General features: G+C 40.9%; 1 protein-coding gene across 4 annotated transcripts in view; it reads right to left on the bottom strand.

Moving 5' to 3' along the window:
- Window positions 1–7,151: 7,151 nt before the first annotated feature.
- Ift56 (intraflagellar transport 56) overlaps window positions 7,152–13,499 on the bottom strand; it is a 46,659-nt gene continuing 40,311 nt past the window's right edge. For all 4 annotated transcript variants that reach the window (XM_090333385.1, XM_090333389.1, XM_090333386.1 and 1 more), the window contains 4 exons: window positions 13,323–13,392; window positions 11,894–12,000; window positions 10,493–10,626; window positions 7,152–7,508 (listed from right to left, as the gene is read on the bottom strand). In XM_090333385.1, coding sequence (XP_090189511.1) covers window positions 7,397–7,508; window positions 10,493–10,626; window positions 11,894–12,000; window positions 13,323–13,392 — 423 coding nt within the window. In that variant the 3' untranslated portion in view covers window positions 7,152–7,396. The remainder of the gene's footprint in view (window positions 7,509–10,492; window positions 10,627–11,893; window positions 12,001–13,322; window positions 13,393–13,499) is intronic.

The raw sequence follows: 13,499 nt of genomic DNA, 5'->3' as shown, positions 1-13,499 counted from the left end.
CAGTATGTTAGAGAATACTAAGCATTCAAGAACTATAAGACACAGCTCTTGTTTTGTTTTTTTCTTTTAGTTTTGGGGCTTGCATTCAGAGTCTCTATCCTTGAGCCTCTCTGTGCTCAAAGCCAGCACTCTACCACTTGTGCCACAGTGATACTTCTGGCTTTTTCTATTTATGTGGTACTGAGGAATTGAACCCAAGGCTTCATGCATTCTAGGCAAGCACTCTTCCACTAATGCACATTCCCAGCCCAAGACACAGCTCTTAATTGACACTATTTCCAGAGACTCAGAATGTCATCATGGCCCTCTTTTGTAGTTGGGGAACCAGTGTTGACTTTCTTTTTTTCTTTCTATTATGTATTGTTTTACATCTATTTATATACATTTATTTTTATATATTGTCATTTAACAATATAAGTAACACATGTTAAAAAATAAGTACCACATGTTTATTCTAGAAAAGCAAAAAAATCCCCTTCTATTAATTACAATAAAAATATATGAAAAAAAGCAAAAAAATCTAGAAGGGAAAAAAATATGTTGTTACTCAGTTGGGTGTGGTAGCTCTGGCCTCTAATCTTGGCTACTCAGGAGGTTGAGATCTGAGGATCACAGTTCAAAGCCAGCCTAGCACTAAAGTCCATCAGACTCATCTCCAATTAACCACCAAAAAACTGGAAGTCCCTATGGCTCCAGGAGTAGGGCAGTAGCTGAAGAGCTCAGGGACAACGCCCAGGCTCAGAGTTCAAGTCTCACAACCAACCAAAAAAAAAAAAAAAGAATATAAGACTACTCAATTCCACCATTTAAAGCCAATCATTGTTTTTATGTTCTTATGTTTGTATTTTATTGTGGATCTATGTTTGTGGTTTGTGGTTGGTCGTCATCTCTCTGGCTTAATTACACTCTCACCAATGTTCCTCCGACATTACCTATTTACAGTTTACTAGTGTATTTATAGTTTACCAAGGCGACACCCCATGACTCACCATCCACAGGAAAATGAAATCTTGCTGATGCAACCTCTTCCCTATACCAGCTCCTGGCTCCTCCTCTCCTGGTAGCTAGTTTTGTGATTTCTGAGTTCCTCCTTCCCCACTGCTTTTTAGTTATCTTTAACTTAGACAAGGCTATTGCTATAATCAACTTATTGCTAAGATTCATTCACATTGTTTCAAGAAGTTATGATTTATTTTGTATCATAGTGTGACTCTAGCAGAGTTCATTTATGGACCTTGGGTACAGTAATGCTTTCAGTTTCCTCCTGGGACAGGGTTGAGGTGGTTGCTTTCCAACACATTTCCTCCAGTGCTTGTATACAGTTGTCTCTTGGGCACAGAGTAAAGACTGAAATGGCAGAATTGTAGTATGATACAAGTTTGTAAGACAAGGGCATATTGTTTTCTCAAAGAACCAGAAATTAATCCCGAAGACAAGAAAAATAAGAATTGGACAATTGGAGATTAAATCCCAGCACTTAAAAGGCTGAGCGACTCTCAATAAACACACAGATAGATGAAAATTAGGATTCAACATCTAGCTGGGTGCTCCTGTCTGTAAACCTAGGAGGCCAAGATCTGAGGATCTTAGTTTGAAATCAACCTATGCAAAGATATCCATGAGACTTTCATCTCCAATTAACCATCTCCAAAAACCAGAAGTGGAGGTAGGGCTCAAGAGGTAGAGTGCTAGCTTGTGTGAGAAGGCTAAGGGACAGTGCCGAACACTTAGGTCAAGCCCAGTACCTGCACATACACAAACAAAAAAATTTAAATATTAATGTAGTTTACTCAAGATTACATACATATATGCTGTTATTTTCTCTTTTGTGTGTGTGTGTGTGTGTGTGTTTCCTAGTGCTCGGATTCCAGGGTCTGTGGACTGTCCCTGAGTTTTTGTGGTTTTGTTTTTTCTCAAAGCTAATACTCTGTCCTTGAACTACAACTCCACTTGCAGCTTTTTTGGTAGTTCATTGGAGATAAGAGTCTCAAGGACTTTCTGGTTCAGGCTGACTTCAAATTGTAATCCTTGGATCTCAAACTTACTAGCTAAGATTATAGGCATGAGCCACCAGCACCTACATCTGCTGTTATTTTGTTCTGACATAATTTACTTGTTTTTGTCTAAACTCTTAAAGTATTAGCTTAAGATTCTCCTTTCCCGTATGGTCTTTTCTGTTTAATAACTGCACTTTTTCTCCCCTTGCAATCTGTCAATAAATGTATAAACTATATTATCCAGAACTTTACTGTCTTTATTGTATAGGTCACAATGTATTCTTTTGAATGTTGGTATTTATATTTTCGTGCTATAACATGCTTACAGGGTTTTTTTTTTTTTCCCCCCTTGTTGGTCATGGGGCTTGAATTCTGGGGCTAGGCACTATCCCTGAGCACTTCAGCTCAAGGCTACTGCCCTATCCCTTGAGCCACAGCACCAATTCAGGTTTTCTAGTGGCTAACTGGAGATAAAAGGCTCATGGTCTTTAGTGCCCAGGATGGGTTTGAACCTTGATCCTCAGATCTCAGCCTCTTGTGTAGCTAGGATTAAGGGTGTGAGCCACCACGCCCGGCAACATGCTTGCAATTTAAAAACTGTAATCAGGGCCGGGAGTTTGGCCTCATGGTTAAAGTGCTTGCCTAGCATGCATGATGACCTGGGTTCGATCCTTGGTACCACATACATAGAAAAAAGCCAGAAGTGGCGCTGAGGCTTAAGTGGTAGAGCTCTAGCCTTGAGAAAGTCCAAGGACAGTGCTCAGGCCCTGAGCTCAAGCCCAGGACTGGCAAAAAAAAAAAAAAAAACTGTAATCAGCTGGGCGTGGTGGCTCATGCTTGTAATCCTAGTTACTCAGGAGGCTGAGATCTGAGGATCAAGGTTCAAAGCCAGCATGGGCACAAAAGGATCTGAGACTCATCTCCAATTAACCTTTAACAAATGGGAAGTGGTGAGGGGCTGGGAGTTTGGCCTAGAGGTAGAGTGCTTGCCTAGCATGCATGAAGACCCGGGTTCGATTCCTTGGTACCACATACTTAGAAAAAGCCGGAAGTGATGCTGAGGCTCAAGTGGTAGAGTTCTAGCTTTGAGAAAAATCCAAGGACAGTTTTCAGGCCCTGAGCTTAAGCCTAGGACTACAAAAACAAAAACGGGAAGTGGGGCTTGGCTCAAGGGTAGGGTGGTATCCTTGAGCTGAAGAGCTCAGGAACAGCATCCAGCGAGTTCAAGCCCCATGACCCACAAAAACAAAACCCTGTAAACATTGTTAGAAAGTGGCAGAGGAGAGAGGAACGAACCAATTGCATGTTTATAGAGAAAACTAACAATGGAAGGGCAAGTGCAGTTATTTAACTGTCACCCAGTTGTTTCAGTAGGAAAGAGCTGAGCTAAAATGGAGCTTGTTTGGAAAGTCCTCATTTGCAGACCTCTGACGGTGCAGTGCCTGCCATCCCAGCTTCATGGGAGGCTGAGATCCAAAAGTCTCGTTTCCACCCAGTCCAGGCAAAAAGTATCCTCAAGATTCCATGGGTGTGGTGGCTTGTTCTTACCATCCCAGCTATGGTGAGAAGCAAAAATAGGAAGATGGCGATCCAGGCTGGAGTAGGCCAAAAGGAAAACCCTACTTCAACAACACTCAGGACTGGGCTAGGAATGTGGCTCAGTAGTAGAGTGCTTGCCTAGCATGCACGAAGCCATGGGCTCGATTTCCTCAGTACCATATAAACAGAAAAGGCTGGAAGTGATGCTGTGGCTCAAGCTGTAGAGTGCTAGCCTTGAGTAAAAGAAGCTCAGAGACAGAGCCCAGGCCCTGAGTTCAAGCCCCAGGATTGGAAAAAAATAAAAATAAAAAAACAACTTAGAGCCAAAGGGCTGGAGACCCAACTTCCAGTCCCAGTCATAGAAGGTCTGCTGGGGAAGAACAAAGTTCTGAGTTCAAGAACAATCAGAGACCATGAAACATCCAATTCTTCTTAATTCTTAGGTAGCTGATAAAAACATATGAATTGTGGATTTTGTAGCTGGTTTTACTTCATTTTGCTTTAGTTTATAGGAAGCTTGAAGAATTTTTTATTATATTCAGTAATTCTGGCACATACTTTTTTTTTTTTTTTTTTTTTTTAGGGAGAGATCAGGCAGGGTGCTTCAACTTAGGGCCTGGAAGCTGTCCCAGAGCTTTTCTGCTCATCTAGTGTTCTACCACTTCAACCCACACCTCCATTTCCAGTTTTGGCATCTAACTGGAGATAAGAGTCTTGTGGACCTGGGCTGGCTTCAAACTGTGATCGTCAGATCTCAGCCTCCTAAAGAGCTAGGATTACAGGCTTGAGCCACTGGTGCCTAGCTTAGTCTAGCTTTGGGCTGCTTATTTTGGAGATGGAGTCTAGTGAAATTGGTTTTGAACCGTAATATTTCCAATCTTGACCTCTTGAGTAGCTAGTATCACAGATGTGAGCCCCTTACACCCTGCCCAGTCTTCTGTGAACCTTTTGTCTGATGATGATGTTAATCACATACTAGATCTAGCTGTTAGACTGACTTTGTAAGGGCTAGGACTGTATACTAGTTCTCTCTCTCTCTCTCTCTCTCTCTCTCTCTCTCTCTCTCTCTCTCTCTCTCTCTCTGTCTCTGTCTCTCTCACCAGTCCTGGGGCTTGAACTCAGGGCCTGGGCACTGTCCTTGGACACTTTTCACTCAAGGCTAGCACTCTGCCACTTGAGCCACAGTGCCATTTCCATCTTTTTCTGTGTATGTGGTTCCGGGGAATTGAACCCAGGGCTTTGTGCATGCTAGGTAAGCACACTACCACTAAGCTATGCTCCCAGCCCTACACTGTTCTCTTAACATCTGTTGCACCCTGTGTGGTCTCAGCACACAACACAACAATCATTAGATGGGAACCGTAATCCATGAGGTATGATCTCACTACTCCCTTGCTCCACCAGTTATCAAATGTGTACAGCCAGCAACTAATTAAGAGAGTTCTGTATGTGAGGAGCTGCACTATGTACTGTTCATAGAACTTCTGAGCAGATGGTAATTCAGCAAAAAGCCAAACCTAGATTCATCAGCTCTTACTGGAAAATACTTCTTAGGAAATATCTACTTTCCTCTATAGTAGACAGTAATTTGTACCTTCATTCTAGTGCCAGGAAAGAAAGGGAGATGGCTTATGACATACCCGAGGTATGCTATGACATACTCAATATATGAGACAGAATGCCATGATAAAAACCAAGTAATAAACTTTAATTGGAATATAATACAATGATGTGTAATAATTACTTTAAGGTACAAAAATAACTGCAAAAGATTTTGCTTTCCATTTGCAAGTGATGTATGTTTTAAACTATAAATAGAACATTGATTATATAAACTATATACATCATTATACATTCCTTTCACCCTATCACCACATATGAGCAAACAACATGCACTCTTGAACCTTGTCAAGATATACAGAAGCAGTTTCCTTAATGGTAGAATTGGATATACTTCGCTTTAAACAAATCTGTATGATTCTGACTCAATCTTACAGATTAAAAACTGTTTAAAAAAGTGGTCTAAGATTCTGCTACTTTTTGGAATATGCTTTTTTTCCCCTAAAAGACAAGAAAATGTCAGAGTGAATAGTAAATTGTTAAATTCAATACAAACTCATTTAACAGTAAACCACTATTGGTAGAAAAGCTTTCCAAGTCAAGAATATTTAAAAATCATAGCAATTCCACTGGAAGACAAATTTATTTGCCAAAAGCTACTAAGAAGAGCAATCTTTGCCATTATTGTGTTTCCCAGTATTTTAAGCAAGCTAAAGTTTTACAGGAATGATTTTTAAAAAATGTAACATCCAATCCTTTGATGCTGAGAACTAGCTTTTATTAAACCAGCAGGAATAAGATAATAAGCAGTCAGAGAAGCCTGGCAAGGATGTTGCTTTGCTGTCTTGAGTTCAGGCCAGCTGATTATGATTTGTGCTTTAGAAGGACTACAGCTGAGTGGAAGATGAGAGGAGGACTGGCTATCTTCCTGAGTAAAGAAGGACCCTTACCACCAACTGGAGGTAAGCTTCTCTTCAGTGGCCTAGCTCTCTCCTAGGCTACTTTTAGTCTGGCTGGATGTCCATGGCCATTCTATACAGCGCTGCTATCCCCAGGGCTGGGGATGTTGGGGACAAGAGGAAAATAATCAATGCAGTAGAATAGGAATTCCTCTAATGTGACTGCCTCTAGGACTCACACCCACTTTATGATGGATAGGGATGGCTCTGTACTTTCTAGACTTCACAGTGGGTATATTAAATATGAGGAAATGATACAGAAACAAAGGAAATTAATATATAAGTGGACATGGATCTGTCTTCTGAAGCTAGGCCATGAGCCTCAGAATGCTCAGCTGTAGAAAAGATGTTAAGAGAGCTCAGAAACATGGTGCTGCAGTGAGCTTAATGAAGTCCAGCCAGTGAAGAGGACCCTGTGAGGCCACCACACCACGGTGGCACGCTGTCATCACAGGAATACAAGCCTGCAGGAGCACGTGCAAATTTGGTATCTCTACCTTCAAAATTGGTGTTTACTGAGCAGATATATTTAAATCCAACTAGCTTTTCTTATCTAAGATACACTGAAGAGATGACTAATGACATCTGTAGACTTTGTTTCATGAATTCCTTTAGAGACATTACACAATCTTTTTCATAGTACTTACCTTTAAAAACAAACAGCAGAGCTCAGTTGACTCCACTGTAACATGAGCGTTATGATCATCGACAGTCAATGACCGCGAGAGCGGAATCCCACACACATCTTTGCCATCGATGGCTAGACAGTTTGATAGAGAATCTTATGGCTACTAGTGTCACACAGCTAGTTAATTAAAATCCTGTTCTCCTAAGATTTAGAAATGTGTTATAAAACTCCTTATGATGCTGGAAGGTTTGTGCCCCTAGCTGTTCCTCAATAAACAGTCCTTGCTTGTTAAAAAAAAAAAACTATGAAATTCCCTCCAAGAAACCAAAAGCAGGACAATGTTCACAAATGAGAGATGGTAAGAGGACAAGTGATAGTGATTCTTTATCATGAAAGTCACTTATTGCACTAGGAGAAAATACCATGAAATCCTAAAATGAAAAGAAATGTCAGTAAACTACATGACAATTCTCTGAAGAAAGGCACCAGGTAAATTCAATGAGTTATTGCTGGTAGGAAAATAACAGGGCCACAGCACTTGGTTAGGCCAGGAGAGTAGGTCTTAAACAAGTCAGTTACTGATCTTGAGTCTTGAGCAAGGATGGTACATGTCAATCAAGTAAAGCCCCGTATCTTTGATTCAACTTAAGGAAGATGTCTCCCAATGTAATGTCAAAGTTGGAGCTGGTCCTTAGGTTTACCACAGAGCTACTTTAGATAGGCACTCGGTTTTCTTTGGCCCATTTCTTCATGATTCGGATGATGTATTCCACTTGGGTGTTACCTGTGCTTCTCAGTAGATGGAGAACTTCTCGAAGCGTCTCTCTGAAGAAAAGATTGTGATGACAAGATGTTTCAATTGAGCATAAAAACTAACAAATAAGCTGGGTGTCAGTGGCTCACCCCTGTAATCTTAGCTACTCAGGAAGCTGAGAGATCTGAGAACATGGTTTAAAGCCAGCCTGGGCACAAAAGTCTGTGAGACTCTTATCTCCAAGTAACCACCAGAAAGCCAGAAGTGGTGTTGTGGTTCAAGTGTTAGAACACTAGCCCTGAGCTTCTGAAGAGATCAGGGACAGTGCCCAGGCCCAGAGTACAAGCCTCACAACCAATCAAAACAACAAAAAAAAAAGACAAAATTAATGTACCAAGTTTTGTAACTGTACCAAGTACAGTCTGTACAACTTACAAGCTTCATTAATTTATAGTCGTTTGGTGAACAGTTTGCAGTACTTTATTACTGTACTATAATCTGTAACTTTGTGAGTTTGTAAGTATACTCTTAGTAAGGCAGGGAAATAGATTCCTCTGCTGTGTACTCACAACCCCACCACAACCTTCCTAGCTTGCTGTTCTGGTAATGGCAGTACAAAATGGGAATTCTTTTCTGTCAACTCAGGTTTTCCTTATCAATACTATCTACATACATATGATTCATCTTTTTGTCCTTTTGAAATGATCTAACCATTCCTATTTATTTTGTTTTTCACAATAAAAAAGCAATTTTATTAGAGAAATGAAAACGACAGAGAAAATTGAAACTGGATTGTCGAAGGGTCTGAAATCTTCCTGTAATAGTCTCCAAAGGTTGAGGCTCCCCTAATCTTAGCCTGGAGTTGAGCAGTCACATGGTTTAATATCCCTCATCATTCCCAGGCTCCATGTAAGACCAGGTCTTCAGATCAGCAAAGGATTCTCACTGGTTAACCTCTTGTTGGAGGTATTTGGGTTTTCCTATTATATACAGGAACAAGATAAAGTTCCTTAAGATGGAGAAATTTATCATCACCAAGATGACCTATATCTTGGATGGTAAGAGAACACTTCATGATACAATCATGTGCCGAAGCATTCCTGCAAATATTAACCATTCTTATTCCTGTGCTTATTTTGCATAAAAAGCTAGAAAGTTAGCCAGGCATGGTGGCTCACGCCTGTAATCCTAGCTACTCAGAAGGCTGAAATCTGAGGATCTCAGTTCAAAGCCAGCCCAGGCATTGACATCTGGGAGACTCTTGTCTCCAACTAACCACCAGGAAACCAGAAGTGGTGTTGTGGCTCAAGTGGGAGAGCCATAGCAGTAAGCCTAAGAGCTTAGGGACAATGCCCAGGCCCAGAGTTCAAGCCCCAGGACTGGGAAAAAAAAAAAAAAAAAAAGCTGGGCACAATGGTTCACGCATGTAATCCTAGCTACTCAGAAGGCTGAGATCTGAGGATCAAGGTTCAAAGCCAGTCCAGCACAAAAGGACCTGAGACTCTTATCTCCAATTAACCTCTAGAAAACAGGAAGTGGGGCTTAGCTCAAGGGTAGGTGGTAACCTTGAGCTGAAGAGCTCAGGGACAGCAACCAGGCTGAGTTCAAGTCCCATGACCCACAAAAAAAAAAAAGGTGGCAGTGTGGCTCAAGTGTGAGAGCACTAGCCTTGAGAAAGTCCAAGGACAGTGCCAAGTCCTGAGTTCAAGTCCCAGGACTAGCAAAAAAAATTAAAATTTTAATTTATATACATCAGTAATAAATGCATTATGTGAAACTATTTTATAGCCTGAATTTAAAGCATTTTAATTTTTGTTCAAATGGAGCCATATGTAATCTAATGGTTTAGCATTTTCTGGAACATAAAGAGCAGAAGAAATATCAGGATTATCAACTATATCCATGCTATTTTTAATTCTTTGAGGCCTAAATTAAATGGTACATGCATACCAGCTCAATAGGAAAATAAAATAGAACTAGAGTGAAAACCATTTTGTTTATGAAAATGGGTATTCATGGGGGAGGGAAATGGGTACCAAGACATGTGAAGGGGTATCAATCTATGTGAATTAATGCACCTTCTATCTGGCAAATATCATGTAACCCTTTTACTAATTACAATAAAAAAAATGCAAAAAAAAATGCAAAAAAAAAAAAAAAAAAAAGAAAATGGGTATTCATTTGAAACCAAATATACAACTTGCCCGTATATTTCTGAGCTAAACAATATTCTGTGTTCCTAGTAAATGTAATTCAGGATGACTTTATTCTATAAAATATAGATTTTTTTTTTCTCCAGTGCTCAGGGACTGAGCACTGTCCTTGGACTTTTCTTGAGGTTAGAGCTCTACCACTTGAGCCACAGCACCACTTCCGGCTTTTTTCCTATGCATATGGTACTAAGGAATTGAACCTGGGTGTTCGTGCATGCTAGGCAAGCACTCTACCAGGAGGCCAAACTCCTGGCCCCAAAATGTGAGCTACCACCCCTAGCAAAACAAAGGTATTTCTGAAAAAATGATCATATACTAATTTTAAACATCTTAACTTTTAAAAAATCATTTTTCAGGAAGGGGGCAGTCATGGGACTTGAATTCTGGGCTTGGGCACTGTCCCTAAGCTCTTTAGCTCAAGACTACTGCCCTATCCTTTGAGCCTCAGTGCCAGTTCTGGTTTTCTGGTGGTTAACTGATTAATCATTTTAAAGCTTCTGGTGAGGTGGCTCATTAAACCTAGCTACTCAGGAGGCTGAGATTTGAGGATTGCAGTTCAAAGCCAGCCCAGGCACTAAGACTGTGCGTCTCTTACCGCCAGTTAACCACTAGAAAACTATAAAGTGGTGCTGTGGCTTAAGGGGTAGGGCAGTAGCCTTGAGCTGAGAGCTCAGGAACAGCGCCAAAGCCCAGAGTCTAAGCCCCACAACCGAAAAAAAAAAAATTCATTCTAAGGCCTCTTTCTAATTTTGAGTTTACAAAAGGTATCATCCAAGGACAACAATTGCTTTCCGTCACACAATAGCAAATGCAGAGGCAGTAGCACCTGTTTGATTACTTACTTGGGTTCTCTCCCTGCTAAGATCATCTGGAAAATGCCCACACATGCGCCCCTTTTGCCTTCCCAGTATTCAGGATTGGGATCAAGCCTCTCCAGGACATCAAAAGCTTTGGCTGAATAGTAAAACTGGCCCATCTGAATAAAACAAATGTGTGTTAACAATTACACTCAAAAGATTAGACATCATGAAACTAAACACACAGGGAGGGACAATATATGAGATATATAAATGTTTTATGGAAACAGTATAAACATTTAAAAGTAAATTAAACATATACATTTCACTTGAACATGTAAATGCACATGGAAATGACAAAAATTTTGGCTAGCAATTTAAATTTCATTTACTAAACAAAACAGGAATAGATATAAACTGATTTTATGTGCAGTATATAATTCATTTATAAATAATTACATATGTATTACATATATACCATGGAAATACATATGTAATATCTCCCCTACCCTTTCTATCTTCTCTTTGCCTTGACAGTTTCTACTTTTTTTTTTGTGCCAGTCCTGGCTTTGAACTCAGGGCCTGAGCATCGTCCTTGGGCTTTCTCAAGGCTAGTGCTCTACCCTTTGAGCCGCAGCACCACTTCTGGCTTTTCTATGTATGTATGTGGTACCAAGGAATTGAACCTGGGTCTTCATGCATGCTAGGCAAGCACTCTACCACTAGGCCAAACTCCTGGCCAGTTTCTACTTCTTGATAGTACCTAGTTCTTTGGCTTACTCAAACCGGGGTTAAACTCAGTGCCTTGGGGTCTTACTTGGTTTTTTCACTCAAGGCTTGTGTTCTATCACAGCTTCATTTCTGTTTCTGATTATTTGTATATATATATATATATATATTTGTGCTAGTCCTAGGGCTTGAACTCAGTGCCTGGGCACTGTCCCTAAGCTTTTTTTTTGCTCAAAGCTAATATTTTACCACTTGAGCTATAGTCCCACTTCTGGCTTTTTGGTCATTAATTAAAGATAAGGTATCATAGAATTTGCTGCCTGGCCTAGGGTTATAGGCATTAACCACCTGTGCCTGGCTCTTTCACTGCTTTTGAGGGATTCGATTATTACTTAAATAGTGGTGATGGTTCCTAGTTTATATCTGTAGACATCAGATATAGACTTAGCTTCAAAGTTTCAACCACTATATGATTATCGCTCAATGGGTAGTATCTAAAATTTCATAGCTTTTAGAAATCTAAAACTTTCATATATGGGTAAAACTGAAATCTCTGAATTCAGATCATTCATAAAGAAAATGACATTCCTGAGAGCACCACGCTAATCTCCTCACTAGTAGCTACTCTGCATCTAGGTTACTTCTCCCTAATATTTAGCCAATACATCCATGGGGTGCTGATATTCACTTTCTCTATTTACTCTCACCAAAACTTACCTTGTAACAGTCATTGGCAATGAGCTGCAGGAGACTAAAGGATTCACCAGAGGTTTCCATCTTGAGATAAAGTTCCCAAGCTAGTCTTGGTTTCTTATTCATAATATCTACAAAAAGAAACAAAGATTTATCCTTACAGCATTTTTGAGATAGTGCCTCTCTGTGTTGCGCAGACTGTCCTGGAGCTCACGCTTTTCTTGTTACAGCATCCTAAATGCTGGCATTATAGATGTATGCCATCATGCTTATTTTTTTTTTTTGGCCAATCCTGGGGCTTGAACTCAGGGCCTAGGCACTGTCATTGAGCTTTCTCCAGGATAGAGCTCCATCACTCAAGCCACAGCATGAGTTCCAGCTTTTTCTATGTATGTGCTACCAAGGAATTGAACCCCGGTCTTTGTGTATGCTAGGTAAACACTCTACTGCTAGGCCACACTCCAAGCCTCTCATGCCCATCTTCTTAAAGAAAGTACCTATCGATCACCCAATCTTCATAATTCCAGCCTAAAATTTTTCTGTAACTACAAAAGCATGGGGCTGGAAATGTGTCTTAGTGGTAGAGTGCTTGCCTAGAATGCATGAAGCCCTGGGTTCGATTCCTCAGTACCACATAAAGCAGAAAAAGCTGGAAGTGGTGCTGTAGCTCAAGTGGTAGAGTACTATCCTTGAGCAAAAAGGTCAGGGATAATGCCCAGGCCCTGAGTTCAAGCTGAAGGATTCTCTTCTTCCCTCTAGGCCCAATCTAAAGATGGAATATGAAGGATTGAGTCTTTTTTTTTTTGCCAGTCCTGGGCTTGAGCTCAGGGCCTGACCACTGTCCTTGGACTTTCTCAAGGCTAGAGCTCTACCACTTGAGCCTCAGCACCACTTCTGGCTTTTTTTTCTATATGTGGTACCGAGGAATCGAACCCGGGTCTTCATGCATGCTAGGCAAGCACTTTAACCACTAGGCCAAACTCCCGGCCCCGGATTGAATCTTTTCTTATTCCCCAAGGTCAAGCATAGCACCAGGTGCATGCTCACGTGCTTGTGCTTGTCTCCAGGCAACCTTGGTCCCCAGGGGATAATGGCCCCCACATCCAAGGTGGAGCATTTCACTGTGGGCCTGGCTAAGGACACCTGAGGCCCCAGGAGACCATGACCCATTTTTTATTTTTGCTTCCTTGTTAAGCGCTATATAAGCCAACCCCAAAATCCAGTCCCTAGCACAACCTCCAATCCCGCAGGAAGGTTTGTACCCCTCACTGTTCCTCAATAAACAGTCCTCGCCTGCTGGCGATCGAATCTGCACTATTCCTTTTACATTCTCCATTTTCCTTACACAAGCCACAAGATAAGGAAGGAAGGAATGGAGGGAGGGAGGGAGGGAGGGAGGGAGGAAGGGAGGGAAAACTAAAAGAATATTCCTGTTGTTTAAAAGAAGACTTACAGCACCGAGCTAACCAACTGAGGTAAATGTAATCATTTTTCATCTTCTCACTTTGAATCAGGAGGAAAATCTGCAACAGAAGAAAAGAAAGAGATAGACATGAGGCAGGCTGCCTTTGCAATAAATGTGTGTATGTGTTTGTGTATGTTTGTGAGTGTATATACATATGTATCAGCG

The sequence above is a fragment of the Megascapheus bottae genome, chromosome 5, assembly GCF_031878675.1.
Source record: "Megascapheus bottae isolate mThoBot1 chromosome 5, mThoBot2.hap1, whole genome shotgun sequence".
Taxonomy (NCBI): domain Eukaryota; kingdom Metazoa; phylum Chordata; class Mammalia; order Rodentia; family Geomyidae; genus Megascapheus; species Megascapheus bottae.
The sequence above is the reverse complement of the archived record's forward strand: the minus strand, read 5'-3'. Positions and strand labels throughout refer to the sequence as shown.